The sequence below is a fragment of the Aptenodytes patagonicus genome, chromosome 18 (assembly GCF_965638725.1).
Source record: "Aptenodytes patagonicus chromosome 18, bAptPat1.pri.cur, whole genome shotgun sequence".
Lineage (NCBI taxonomy): Eukaryota > Metazoa > Chordata > Aves > Sphenisciformes > Spheniscidae > Aptenodytes > Aptenodytes patagonicus.
In genome coordinates this window covers 10,276,014-10,291,174 of record NC_134966.1, presented here as the reverse complement: position 1 = coordinate 10,291,174, position 15,161 = coordinate 10,276,014, and the positions used below count along the sequence as shown (strand labels likewise).

Genomic DNA, 15,161 nt, shown 5'->3' with positions numbered 1-15,161 from the left:
AAAGAGGGTGAAGAAACTTTACCGGATTTTGTATGATAAACATCTTCTACAGTGACTTTAGTATTTTCTATTATACTTGCATTTGACAAGCACTTTTTAGTGGGTACTGCTTCACTATTATACACACAGAGAATTCTTGTTTTCTACAGAAATGTTACAGCTTGTTATTTTACTATTTATTTTTTCAGGGACACAGATTACTTGCTGAAGTTTTCCAACAATTCAAATCAGTGATCTATATACTTAAGGTAATGGGCAATGAGTCCTTGGTATTTTTAAGTCAATTAAGTATTTAGCGATACTTTTGGAGAAAAACATTCCCTCCACAGCAGTGCAGATGCTTGCTGCTAAAAACCAAATACCGGCAGCCCTCAATAATTTCACCTCTGAATTGTTTGAAACACTGCTCACAATCGAAAAGACGTTGTAACCTTGATGCTGGAATTGAACTAATTCACAAGTGTTACCTGGATGTACTGAGAAATGGATGAAGTTGAAGCAACTGCTGAAAGCATTGCTTTCAGCTTCGATGCCATAATTTCTCCAGTATTAACACGAACGCCTTTAATTTTACTCGGCAGAAGAATGCAGATTGTCCAGTAGTGACCAACCTATTCAACTCAAGGTGCATCGCCTGGGATGGAATGAAGTAAAATTTTGAACGGCACTAGGATTTTATAATAAATTACAGCACAGCTTCCCACATGGCAAGAGAAGACTGCAAGCAAATTTTTATAACCAAGCATTGATCTGAAAATCAAGGGTATCACTTACTTATCGAACTCTTTCCACACCTTGATTTCTGTACTCTCCTCTCTGTTTTCTTGAACAGGTAGCTGAAGTGGCAAAAGAAGTTTTTTTCTTACACCTGGCAGTGACTTTAAATATGAAGAAAAGAAAGACCGTAGAGGCTTCAAACTGCATATAAATGGACAAAGTAAAGATTACTTTTACTCTCAGACTAAGTGAATATCCAAAGCAAATTAGCATATTTCTAAAATAAGATACTCACTTTGTTTTACGTTTTACAGTCGTAGTGCAACATGTTATGTTTTGATACAAAGTCAAATGAAATAACGTTCAATTTAGGAATAGCAATAACAATCATTTGGATTAGTGGTTTGAAATTCCATTCAAAATAAGGACGTATCATGTTCCTCAAAATGTCAGTTCGCCTTACACAGGCAACATTCACATGGAACATATTGTGACTTAGAAGCAAGTTTTTTTAAGAACTGTGATGCTTCATTAATTTTTTTTCCACTTTTATTCCAAAGTGTTTTCCTTTCAGAAGTATCACAGTAATAAGTTAAAGCTATAAATAGGCAAGTGGTAAGCAAAAGTAATATTAGGTCTCTTATTAAAAAAATAGAGGTAACAATATTAAATGGTTCGTTAAGAACAACCAGCTCATTGCTCTCAGCATATCAAACTCCATATAACAAACACTGGCTTAGAGCTTTTATTTCCAGTTAGAAACACTACTTCAAATCATCTACTTAACAAGTGAGTTTTGTCAGCAGTATGAGCTTGGTATTGTACTCAAACACCACAAGGGTTATAATTAGCCACCACACCATTTTGGTTAATCTTCCCTACTATATGATGAAATCTAACTTCCACCGGCATAACCCATGCCTGTTTATTAGCACTCACAAAGAGTAAACAAGACCACTACATGATTTAATAATTGCTAGAGAGTGTTTAAGACAGGCAATTTTCAAACACAAAGAAATGGAACACACAACTTCAGTTAGTACAATGTACTGATTACACGCCAGGACACAATGTCATTATACGTATATGCAAAAGAAGGTTATAGAATAACTTACTTTGTATGAAAGGAAGCTATGGAAACTGTTTTTATAGCTTAAGTGAACCTCCCCATGTTCCTCAGACAGATAACTACTTACATGTTAATTAATCCATGGGACCCATTTGGATGCATCAGATAGCATGAAGGGACCGAGGTAATACCAAGTTTCTCAAGAAAAGGCTTATCAAAATTCAACGCTCTCTTTACAACGATGTTTTCATACTGGATCAAGTCTAAGATAACCTGGATAATGAAAAGATGACATGAATTATACATTGTTCAAGGACTATCCAATCATGCAGGACAAGACACATAAATAGGTGAAGTGCATCATCCTTTAAGGGTATCATTAAGCTGTTCACCAAGGAAGTAGATCTACGAGTATTCTGTGGACACTGACAATTTCAGTTAAAGAAGATTTACTCTTCTCTGGAAATTATTTACTCCCATCTTCCATTTTTTTTCTTGGTCTATCCTGACCTTTTCTCTTTGAAGTCTAACATCTGAAGAAAACGTGAGAGTGAATGATAAAATGTCCTCATAAACCTCAAAAAAAGCCCAGAGGATAGTCCACAGGCACCAACAGGTTTATGTTTCATGTTATATATGTAAGAGTCTAAAGGCAAATTTTCAGGTAGGAATAGGCGCCTATACCTCAACAGTTCCAGTTCACAGTCCAGCATCTTAGCTCAAACCAATCTTCATCAGCTGTTTAAACCTGATGCTGGGCTTTTGCACTAGAGCAGCTGGGAGTGGGCACAAAATTCTTTGCAAGGTGTAAAATTCAGCGAAGGGTGGAGGAGGCAGAAGAGGGTGGTAACATCAGGACACCTCAAAGATTTGCCAGGACTCAACTATCAAAATTCTTTGCCAACTACAGCCAAAGCTGCACCTACAAATATGATGACTCAATTGTAAGTAATGAAAATTTGCCCTTTAAAAAAAAGCTTAAATACTTATTTCTTCCCTTCTTAAATTCTTCAAGATCCCACTGCTAAAGGCATCCTCTTTTGCCACTCTAATGACCACACTCCTCACATCCTTCTGTTAGCCTATGCTCCTATACTACCATTTCAAATGTTCCATTCTTACCTGCAAAACCACCCATGCTTCCAACTCTTCTTACATTTCTACTTGTCATTCTTTTACTTTTACCCCTCTCTGCCTCTTCTGTATCTTCTTCCTATTAGTTTCACAGCTTCCACTATACTTTTCCCTTTCAGGTGAATATTATCTTTGCTACATTTCCCCTCCCTTTCAAACTTGTAATTTAAGAGACCCTTCCTTTCATCAGTGATAAACACATGGCCTTCCTTTCTTCAGCTGTTGTGACTTCTATTAGGTTTGTCCATATTGTCTTATACTGTAAACTTGAAAACAGCGTTATTTTCTATTTCACTAAACTATTCTATAAAGCTAAAATACTACGTAACATCAGCAAATATTTTTTCTAATAAAATTAAAGCGAGTGTGATAAAAAGCTGAAGACCTTTATAATCATCACATTTCTTCTCTTCAGTAATGCCCACTTGTATTAACACAGCAGCTTCCAAAAAACAAATGTCTGGAAGCAGCCTGCTTCTCAAAGTGATTCTCGCTTTTGGCAGCACACTCTCCTCCACTTATGCAACTGAGCCATCTCAGCATCAAATCTAATTAGAAACATTTCACAGACATTGGATGTTTCTACACAGATTATGCCTAGATAATTATGCAATTTATTTTCTTTACTTATCCTAGATCTTGGCAGGAAGAGAAAAGTAACAGTTGTCTAAGCTAACAGCAGGCTCATTAGGTGGTGAAATGATGCCAAATCAAATATTTTATTGGGGGGGTGGGGGAAGCAAAAAACCAAGGACTTCCACTTCCTCAGTGCCTCAGAGCTGTGAAAACAGTTTTATGCTATCATCTTAATTTAGAATGCAATTTCCTAAAACCTATACTTGAACAAAGAGAACCAGAGAATTTAGATTATTATAAACAGTTGAAATCACAAAAGCTGCCCAGAAGAACAAATATTATGAACAGTTCTCTAGCAGTAACAAAACAATAACACAATCTGACAGTATTTTTGCTGTATCTTCCAAATCTTGAAAGAAAAAAGAATTGTGCTAACAATGAAATTGATAAATTAATCTTCCACTAAAACATGAATGGGAGAAGTTAACACAACATTACGTTCATTTGTAAGCAAGTTTCTCTGTGTGACTAAATACAACTGCCCTATATAATCCCTTGACTTTGTGATATCTCAAATATGCATGACCTGCCCTTTATGACCCTTTAATTCAGTCCTATAATCAGAAAATTTTGTTGCTTGGCTAAATAACATAAAATTCAGCTGTGTTATTGTAACATTCATTCATATTCATTATGTCATTCATAAGTCATACATTACCTCTCGTCCAACATAGGAGTTGTTACTTTCAAACACAATGGCAGTATAATGATGGCTGTTCTTGTTGAAGAGAGAAGTAATATCACTGGACCTTTTAAGAAAAGAAAAGCTATTTAGCACAGGTAGAATGCAATACACCCACTGTTACTGACGGAATTTCCTTTCACAATCTCGTAGCAGAACTGATAACAAGAAAAAAACCTTCATCTTTAATAGGACCTTCTACATTTTATTTAATTAACACAGTAAGCATACACCAGCTGTATTTTAAACAAGGAACTTACGAAACTGGATCCAGTGGTGGGCAAGCAGGTGGTCTCAGCTCTTGGGAATGGTTCTGTAAGAAGTCAATCATCATCTGACGAACTGTTTGCAGCTCTCGATCTGCTCCTGCTGAGTACAGGTTACAAAAAAAACCCCCAACACTTCAGAAAACTGGGAAAAAAAAATGACTCGCATGCAGGCTTTCATACGTTCCCATGCTTTTCTGTGTCAGGTTTTTGTTTTAAATTTGGAGTTAAAAAACAGAATACTATTTGGCTGAAGAACAGGGACAAAGGATTTAGTTGTAGGATTTCATTTTAATGTGGAGATGAGATCGCATGTAAAAGCTGTCATCCCACCCCAAAATTAATAAAACCTCAAGACTTTTCCAAATCTAACCATCTGCCTGCCTTGCTGACTTTCTCTTCAAACAATGCTTCATTCTAAATCTGTGCTCATTTTCACAATACTTGGCGTGGGCAACTTCAGTAGCCTTTCTGCAACAAGGATATTCATCATGCATTAAAAACTGCAGAGGTGTACCATTCTTACCAAATGGGCCAGGTGAGGTTACAAAGCCATGTAACAATATGAGGAAATAACTGAAGCGTGAGAATATTTTATTTGCTTTAAAAGATATAAATTAAAAAGCAGAAACTCTCACAAATGCCAAAAAGTAACAGGTACAACTATGGTCTACTTCTGCATGAAGGGTTAATAGTGCAGGTGGTCTCCCTTCTGACCTCTGGCCTTTCAAATGTTAATCCATTGAAAAAGACAACATTACTTTTGTCCCCAGACAAACCACCTCAAGCGGTGATCCTGTCAAGACACAGGATAAGCCTGTTTTCAGTTAGTCACATGTGAATAGGGCGTTCTCCCAGTGAGATTCAGGATGCCGGGAAAGTGGCCAACAGATCAAAAAGCACCAGTCAGGACTGAGCAAGCTGGATCTCATGCTGATGAGGTGTGTGGTGGAAAAAAGGAATTTTAAAAAATTATCTAGCCCTTCGTGAAAATTAAGAACTACATTTCAAAAAAAATGAGGAATGTGAGCCCTGAGTTCTTGAACAAATGTTTTGCCTGTCTAAAATTCTGCCTGACATTCCATTTTCATACAGTACTTGTAATATCATATCTTAAAGAGCTATTTAGTGTCCATCACATCTCTAGCTGTCTAAACTAATTGACAGGCAAAGGGATTTTGCTTACTATGTGACACATTCCTGGCCGATAGGATAACTGCTTCGGGGATTTCTTACAGTAGGATGTTCTTACCTTTGTAATTTTCTCCAGTAGTAAACTGCTTTGTAAATGCTTTGAAGTACTATGTGGGAGAAAAAAAAGTATTATTGCTTTGAAAATAACTCACTGTATCAGACGAAAGCTCAGTTTAGAAACAAAAATGGCTTTCAAGAGTTTTTACTTTTTACAGCTCTAATTACAAAACATTTTTATCTATCTGTTCAGAAGACAGTTTTCCCTCTTAGCCTATGAGTTCCAAAGACCTGCTTCTCAACTATACGAGGGTAGCTCATAGGTACCAGTCGAAACTCTGATATACAATAAAGCCAACCTTTAGAGGAAAAATACCACAATGCATAATTCAATACTGTATATCGATCCATCACTGCAAACAGTAACCCAAACACGAATTAACTGATTGCTAAATCAGTACTACCAACTGTGTGTATACTTAGAACACTATTCACATTTTCTCAACTCCCTCCAGTGGTTAAACAGGATATATAATGGAGCTTGACTGCCTTCTGTTATAAAAAATAAAATAGAAAAGATTCAGTGTCTAATAAAGAGTGCATTCCAATTTACACCCAAAACTTTAAAGATTAAAAAAAAAATATTGTTCTTTCTATCAGGGTAGAACATCACAAATTCTACAGTGAAACAACTCCTGTTCCCTCTCCTGTCATAACAAACACAGTTTATTCAATCGTCTCCTTCCATCACATTCTGCTCATACCTACGGTTAATAATGTGATTATACAGATTGACAAAGACAGAGAAGTTAAAAATTGCACTTACACCTAAAAATGAACAATGGTAGACACTTTTGGCAAACACAAGATCCCTTTTAAAAGCCAGTTTAAGCAAATTACAAAATTAATTAGAAAAACAGTGAAGGATCAATCAAGGGTAAAATTTTGATTGGTCAGGAAATCAGCTGATTTCATGACACAATTTCAATGTATTACCTTTACTTTCACATACCAAAACTAAAACCACTATTAATAGTCATGAACATTTGAATTTGAAAAATATTTATACAAATTTTTATTACCTAACAAATATATTAAAACTAGGCGTTACATAAATGTAACAACATAGTACTTTCTAGAATGGTATCTTCTTTCAATAAGAATTTTTCAGATTCAGAACTGAGGACTGAATTACTGCTATAAATAACTGCATCAGCTAATGCATTCAGCAAGACGACCTCAAATTAATCTTTTTTCAACACTGCAGTTTTCTCAGCAAAAGCAAAGTAAAAGTCCAGCTGAAGAACAACTAGTTGCATGTAACACTCTGCGCAAGCATGTCTGTTACGGTTTCAGTTACTATAAAGCATGCATTATTCCGCTAAGGCAATATATTATGCCACTTACCCTAAAAGTTGGGTAATAGTGAATACCATATTCTTTGCATGTCTCATAGTTCTCCTCTTCCCCGCAATCCAGCACACCAACTCTAATTGCAGATTCCCAGTCTGAAAACAAAGAAACCTTTCAATTTTCAGCAGAAGTGATCATGGATCCCAGCTGATGGATTACCCTGCTTCCCATGGAAATCAACAACAGAACTCCGATAGATTCCAATGACATAAAAATCAAGCCCTCGGTTGATTCTCATTTGCTATTCATTTCTATCATCAAGCGTAACACAATCTACTGATTTTTAAAATAACTAAAAGCTCCCTGTTTTTCTTAGCTGCATCAGTATTTTCAATACAACTAAATAAAAGGAATCCCAACACACAACGTAGCAGTTCCCGGGCCAAAGATATTTTATTGAATCCAGGAAGATGAAATAGGGGCCAGCCCAACACTTGCAAGATACCGGATTGTATTCCCTAGCTTTTCCCATTAGCTAAGCTCATAAAATAAAGCAGGCATTATATATATATATATATATATATATATATATATATATATATATATATATATATATATAGCTGAATCAAATGAATCCAACAGTTACTCATCCACATGGCTGTCAATTATAAAACCATCTTGTATTATAGCTGTTTTAACAAGGACTCACTGTTTACTGCACTTCCAATTTTCTCAGAGGCCTCCAGAATTGCACACAACCCAAGGCTCACATATTGTCTACTGAAAGCCGTCTTTATCTTTTAGTACTGTTCAGGAATACATTAGATATACCTCAAAAAATATCTGAGTTTTAACCAGAGTGCTAAATAGTTGAGTTTGAACATCACTGTAAGTTTCCTTTATAAATGTTTCATAGCAATAACCATAAGAGTTCAAGTATTTCTATAAATATGCTTATATAACTTCAATAAAAGCTTTCAACTCATTTATAGCTTTTTCCTTCTCATTTTGCTAGGAACTTATCTTTTTGAGCCATGCTCCAACTGCAGCTATCACTTTAAGGAAGAACTGCTCCAAGAGACTCCTTAGCCAGTTACTTTTTAAAGCTAAGCTAAATCAAAACAGCTGTGGGCAGAATTTGAAGGTACACCACAATTCCCAAGTATCGATAAAATTTAAAAAGCACTAAAATTAAACTTGGTTTTATAGCAAAGAGCATGAAAGCTTCATCAAGTTCAAGATCTGATTGACAGTTGTATGCCTAGCTGCTGTTGAAATTTAGCTTGACCTTTATTTGTCTTTGGAGGAGGATGGGGCAGCTGATGGAGAATTTCAGTTGTGCTGAACATGCCAACAGCTGAACAGACACCAGGAGTAACTACAAGCATGCTAGAGCAGATGGGCATGTATTCACAGGAGCACAAAAGATACAACAGTCTATTTCATCAAATAAAATGCAAAATAACAAAAAAAAGTTTGGCTTCTGGGTATCTATCTCATTCAACTTTCCCCGCTCCTCCTCCTTTTTCCACCTGTCTTGATCCTCCTCCATACAATGAATAGAAGCACTATGAGCCTAATGCAAATAGCCTACTCACAACAATGCAAGCCCATCTCTAGCTAAAACACTTGGGTTAAAGAGCACCAGCTGGGACGTGTGCTGCTTAGCATTTGCTTCTGCTTAAAAAGGAGCTTTTCCTTTCTAAAGGATGCAAAAGTTGCTGAGTGCACAGCCTAGACTGTGTACGCTTACAGTGGCACTGTAGCCTGGATTGTTTTTTTAAAATGCTGATGAATTTTAAATTAGCATTAGTATTTTTGAAATACTAACTCACAAACTACATGAAAGGGGTAGATGAGTGATATCCTATCAACCAACACTATTTCTGTTTGTGCTAAACAAGTTCCAGTGAATGACATGAATGTATTGGACAAACTGGAAATCCAGCAGGTTGGTCAAACCTCCCACTTAAGAAATGCCACAGAATACCAACACACCAGTCATAGCGTAGTACGAGGAAGATACTTTCTTTGCATAAACCTTGTGTATTCCCTCCAGCAGGTCGATGCAATGCCGTGTGTTATTTTCCATTATGAAGTTTCAGTCAGGGAGATAAGAGATGCATCGCAAGGGAACTCTCCCTGCATGCTACTTGACAGTTACAAATTTTAACACATAGGCTGCTTCCTGAATAATGACAAGGTTTCTGCAGTTCCCCACCAAATGCGTTTGAAGAACAATTTCTAGAAGGAAATCATTATTGCTAGATTTGGAACAACAATTGCTAGATTGGAACAGTTGTTCCAAATCCAGAGGAGTAGGCTGCTTCTGCATATAATTCAAGGGTTGTCGTATATGGGATTTCCAAGCATTTGTTACTTCTACACAGAAAATTACTACACATAATTCCAGCCCGCAGGCATTTTGTTGGATAGATTCAATCATCTTTTAAGACAGAAAAAGTATAATTAACTATAACGGCCACTTTGGACACTACTGTAATAAAACTAAATACGTGATTAGGAATGCAGCAGCAATGACCCTAAGCTTAAAGCCTGTTCTGAGTGGAGAGGGACTATCAAACTCAAAATGTACATTACATGAAAACAAGCACTGCTCCAATCTTTCAGAGGATTATGTGCTGCTATGAAGTTTGCAATGATAGTATTGCCAGATTTAACAAACGAGAAATGAAATAAAAATTAAGTGTATTAGCACAGGCCTTTTATGGACAAAGTAGTTGCACCAATTTAACTGGACTATACCAAATTAGCAAATACAACCACAGTGATCTAGGAGTTCTCTAATGTAGGTAAGTCTGCATCCTCGAAGATCGCTGTAATAGCCTAGCAGATGAGTAAATACTTTTGAAAAATAAATGTTGAGACAGCCTAAGTGGGCAAAATGTTTTTAGGGTTTTTTTTTCGACGAAGCTACCAACAAAAAGCGTGATTGTTCTCAATCTCCTACTAAAATCTATTCATTCCAACTTTAAAATGGAAACATTTTGCTGACAAACAACACCAGAAGCCATTTGCATTTGCTGGTAGTGCCAATGTCCACAAACATAAAAATCCACTTTTTAAATGAAAATCTTCATAAAAACTCAATGGATTAAAAAGTAGATGGGCCTTTAACTGGTTATAGTAATACAAGTGCGTAACATCATCTGCAGTTATCATGACTGCAGATGAGAAAGAAAATACATATTTGAAGAAGTCATTACAAGTTACAAAAAATATTGCTTACAAAGGTATCATGCTGCTGTAGTAATAAACATGTCCCTGTCTTATTTTGACAAAAGTTCTGGCCAGTTCAGGCTTTTCATGATCTTCACTGCAGTGTTCAAACACCCCCTTGTTCTTACTTTTCTTCAAAAAAGAAGAAAATCTAATACTATTTTGGCCACAAGCAAATCAAATCAGAAGGTGAAAACGTTACACAAACTTATGCAAAGGAAAGAGAAAAAGCTACTGCTTTTATAAACAAAAAACCCATGCAAGTAAGGAGCACTTCAAATGCTCTGAAACCATTACTGCTCTGTGCTTCTCCATGTGTGAGTTTCTGCTCATCAGTCAGCAATCCTCAGTGTGTGATGAGTTTATCAGAACCTATTTTTGCATAGGCCTCCATTTCCATGTATCTAAAACCACGTATACCTAATACTGCACCTACATTTCATGTTAATCAACACTTTTCACATACAAGGCTGAAAGAAAAGCCAGAGCTCTTCACTCCCTCTCAAACTGAAACCATATGAATGCATCAGAACTGCTGTCTCCATCCTGGAAACGTCTCTCGGGTCAAATGCTAAATTAAGAGTAGTTTAAAAGCCTTTAACACCACTATATTAAACATAACATTTCCTACAAATTTGATCCCAGGTCTTCTCCCCACCAGAGGTACTGAATTTAACCGATACCTGAGGGGCCCGTTTGTTTCCTTACCTCAGATCTACAAATACAGTAAAACACACTTCAGCACCTGCCAAAAAAATTGAGCAGCCTAAGACACAGCGAGGCAGGTCTCCCTCGCTATAAACCATGGAGGCCACCATTTCTTTTTAAGTCACTATTTGATAAATCTGAAAATCTGACTCTCACTTAGCTTGACTTTTGTATTATTTCCTGGTGGTCCTTTTCCCCCTTCTAGTCCATTCACGCTATATTGACTTTGCAAGATATAAATCAAACACATGCATGGCCTCTCCAGTACCACAATATTTATTTTTTATTTAGCCCCTGAAACAGGCGAGTCTCTTTACAAAACATTCAGAAGATAAAGATCTTGCCTCCAAGAGTTTACTCTAAACACACCTCCTGTGCCTCAGCACATCCACTTGCACACTGCAACGCACACAGAGACGCTTGCGCGTAAATCCACAGCTGAACCGCTGTGTGTGTGTGAGAGGTGGTGACGTTTTATCCCTGGATTCCTATGAAACCTTTAATTTGGAGACTTGCTACTGTCATCCACGCCTCGTTTTGTCCCGTGTGCCGTTCTGGCAGCACGGCAAGGGCCATGCCCGCCACCAGAGAAGCGAGAAGAGGGACGACGCTCACGCGCCAAGGCACGGCGGCTCACGCAAAGCACGGCCACGCGTGGCAAGGCACCACTGAAGCCCACGGGTGACACAGTGAGCCGAGGCCCCGCTGCCACACACGCGTCCCAAGGCCCCGCTGCAGCCGAACGCTCCACGGGTGACCACGTGCGACGAGGCACGACGAGGCACCGCTGCGGCCCACACGGGTGCCCCGGTCCCAGCACCGACACCGGGGACTGACGGCTGCGGCCCGGCGACCCGAGGGAGGCCGCGGAGGCGGAGGGCTGCGGGCCAGCGGGTCAGGCCCGCGGCAGCCTGGCCTCAGGCCGGGCGGAGCTGCGGAGAGCCGGGCGGCGGTGGGGACCGCTCTCCCGGGTGCGGGGACCCGGTCAGAGCCCGCCGCGGAGGGGGCGGCGGCGGCGCCTCACCTTTGACGTCCCCCGCCAGGGCCCGCCAGGTGGGGGCGAAGGCGATGCAGTGGCCGCAGGACGAGCTGTAGAACTGCACCACCCAGGCGGCAGAGGAGTTGAGCAGCGCCCGCCGCACCGAGCCGGCCGCCAGCACGGTCAGCGGGTCCTCCCCGGCCCGGTACAGCCGCGCCGCCGCCGCCGCCGCCACCAGCAGCAAGACCAGCAGCGCCAGCGGCCCGCCGCCGCCCGCCGCCGCCATGTTGGGACGCCAGCGGCGCGCGGCGAGGGGCGGGGCGGGGCGGGGCCGCGCCATAGCAACGCGCCGGCCCTGGCGACGCGGCCTAGTGCCCGGGGTCGGGTCGGCGCCGTGACTCCGTCCCCCCGCGGTTCCTTCACGCCTCGGCGTCCCGGAGCTTTGGCGGCCTGAGGTGGAGGCCTGGCCCCTGTTTCCTTCTGAGGGAAGCGAGGGTCCCCCCTCCAAAGAGAGCGAGGCGGCGCCGCCCGCTGCCCCCCACGCCACACCGGCCATAGACGGCGACAGGGCCTTTCCCCAAGTGGGGACGCACCTGTTGGCAGCCGCCCCCCGCGAACCGCCAGCCGCCGTGTCCTTACCCGCTAGCCCGGGAGGTGCAGGGCGAGGGAGGTGGTAGGGTCGGTCCCCCCCTCTTGGTGCCCAAGTGCGTTACCAAACCCTGGTGACAGGGACATGCCACAAATAAACCCTTTGCCGCTGTGTTTAGAGCCGCGTTTCCCTCAGGGGGACTGTCTAAGGAAAAAAGTAAAACTAATGAGGTTAAAACAATAGAGAGAGCTCGGTGGCCGATTTGATGGGGCAATCTGCTACGGAAACAGAAGTTTCAACTTCACAAAGCTGCTCACGGAGAAGCGATTGAAATAGCACGGCCTTTGGGTCGGGAGCTGTTTCATCCCACAGTACATCACTCGGCAGGAAAGAGCTGTCTCTCCTCAAAACTGGAGATGCAGTGAAAGGCTGTACATAGGACGCTGTGAGCTCTGAAGAGAACGTTAGAAACTCTGTCCTTTTAGTACATTCAGACTGGTTTTGCGCTAGTAATGGATTTTAGCACCTTTTATAGCTGTAGCCACAGCATGAGTCTCCTTTCATTTGTAAATACAGGCTCAACAATTTTCATTACATTAACAGAGGCAGAAAACCAACAGAGAAAACGTCCCCAGACGATGACTTCAGAAGAGTTTAAAACTCAGATAATGAAAGACTGAGGTCCTCAAAAAGATAATTCTTGCATGCTGTTACTCACAAATGCTTCTTTCACTCCTTCAAGAACAAGTAGGAAACAAATGGATCCAAATTCTTACCTCGGGCCCACCAGTGTAAATTCAGAGGTTAGAATCTAGTTTATCATTGTTTCTGGCCAGTAATCCACAGACAGTACAAGGGTGGGAATCTTATATGCAGTAAAAATCCTCTCCTCTGAGAACTGAGTAACAGATTGAGCCACCCTTGCCTATTCTTTCCCTGATCTTCTTTTCTTGACCATTAATATCTGAAGTGGTTCAGTCACATATCTTTTGGATCCATATCCACAGCCGTAAGTTACGTGGTTGCTCGTATCATGTCCCAGCTGAGGGGTTTTCTGTCTCTATTTTTCCTGGGAACTGTAAGCAACAAAACTAGATGGTTACAATAGCAGAGTCCAACTGCTTCGATGAATTGAAAAATCTTGTGGCAGCTGCTAATTAGGATTTTAAAAGTCTGCATTGCCTAAGACATTTTAGAGTGCATTTTATTTGGAGGAATTGTTAAAGGTATGAAGAGGAAAGAGATAGATTACAGGAAAATTAAATGTAGGGTTTAACTGAGAAATAATCATTTTCTATGAAAGATAATGACTCCTCTTGAGGCTAGTATCAAGATTTATTGACCCAGGAGGTTAATATTGATCAAAACCAAGGCAAACAAAATATTAGACCTTGAAGGAGAGTAATCTTGATATTGAAGTCTTGCCACTGATTGAACAGGTCGATATATCTGGGTGCCAGAATCTAAGGTTTTGAACACAGAATGGTGGGGGATATTAAATATGTCTGACACATTCTATGTATATGCTTTTTATTCCCATCAGCAGTAGTTACTTTATAGCCATGTCCTTCTGTATATAGCATCTTGCGAGGGTTCAGGCTTCACTCACAAACCTAATTGCAAATATAATGGTTATCTTCAAGTGCAACATATAGCGTAACGTAAGGCACCAGTCTGAAATAAAACGAGTCCTTCATCTATTCACCCACATACATAAGTGATATTTTAATAGCTTTCATTCCAAACACAACAGGGATCCTGCTGCTGCTCCTGCAAAACCATAGTGACAATAAACTGAAAAAGTGTAGTGCTTCAAGATTTGTGCTACAGATTTGTCATTGTATCCAACAATTTGTCTATAAGTCCAGGAGAAAAGAAAATTGAGTTAAATTCTACTATAAACTGACAGCAAGAAAACATTAATCTTAAAACAAATAACTTATCTGGATTAATTAATCGATGAGGATAAAAGTCAGATTTAAGAAAATGTACCACTAGGGACATGAAAACAGTTTACAGGGTAAGCTCAACAGTTAATGTACTTGGGGCAGAAGTTGCCTTTTTATTTCTGTTCGTATGACAACTAGCAGGACAGGGCTTTTTAACGTTCCCAGAAGCTGTCTGCAAAACTACTCCCTATTCGTAGTATATACCATATAATCTGAAAACAATTAGAATTGCAGTAAAAATAAATAAAAATGAGATACATAGGGTTTATTTTGTTTATTCAGAAAACAAACAATTCAGTATGAAAACAGTTAAGCCATCAGTATTTAAAAATAGAAATATAAAATGTATTTCTATTCTTCCCACCAAAACCAGACTGTAAATATTGTGATTTTAAATATAAGTTTACATATAGTTTATATTTAATTGTCCTGCTTTTCATTTTATTTGAGACACCCTGAATGAATGGGATTTGAATAAATCAGATCTACTTAGATTCAATCATTCAATAACGAACAGTTTCTGAATTCCAGTAAGAAATATTTGCATAGTATTTATTAAAAAAACACACAAATAAAAAATTATCATTGGTCTTCTCGTAATGCAAAATAGGTGGGACCACAGCAGTATACATAGTGAACAATTAGTAT

General features: G+C 39.7%; 1 protein-coding gene across 1 annotated transcript in view; it reads right to left on the bottom strand.

The window, feature by feature from the left end:
- QSOX2 (quiescin sulfhydryl oxidase 2) overlaps positions 1 to 12,276 on the bottom strand; it is a 29,067-nt gene extending 16,791 nt beyond the window's left edge. Inside the window, exons 1-7 of the mRNA XM_076355341.1 lie at positions 12,021 to 12,276; positions 7,103 to 7,203; positions 5,757 to 5,805; positions 4,499 to 4,607; positions 4,215 to 4,305; positions 1,914 to 2,059; positions 775 to 918 (exon numbers count right to left, since the gene is read on the bottom strand). Coding sequence (XP_076211456.1) covers positions 775 to 918; positions 1,914 to 2,059; positions 4,215 to 4,305; positions 4,499 to 4,607; positions 5,757 to 5,805; positions 7,103 to 7,203; positions 12,021 to 12,261 — 881 coding nt within the window. The 5' untranslated portion in view covers positions 12,262 to 12,276. The remainder of the gene's footprint in view (positions 1 to 774; positions 919 to 1,913; positions 2,060 to 4,214; positions 4,306 to 4,498; positions 4,608 to 5,756; positions 5,806 to 7,102; positions 7,204 to 12,020) is intronic.
- Between the last annotated feature and the right edge of the window lie 2,885 nt (positions 12,277 to 15,161).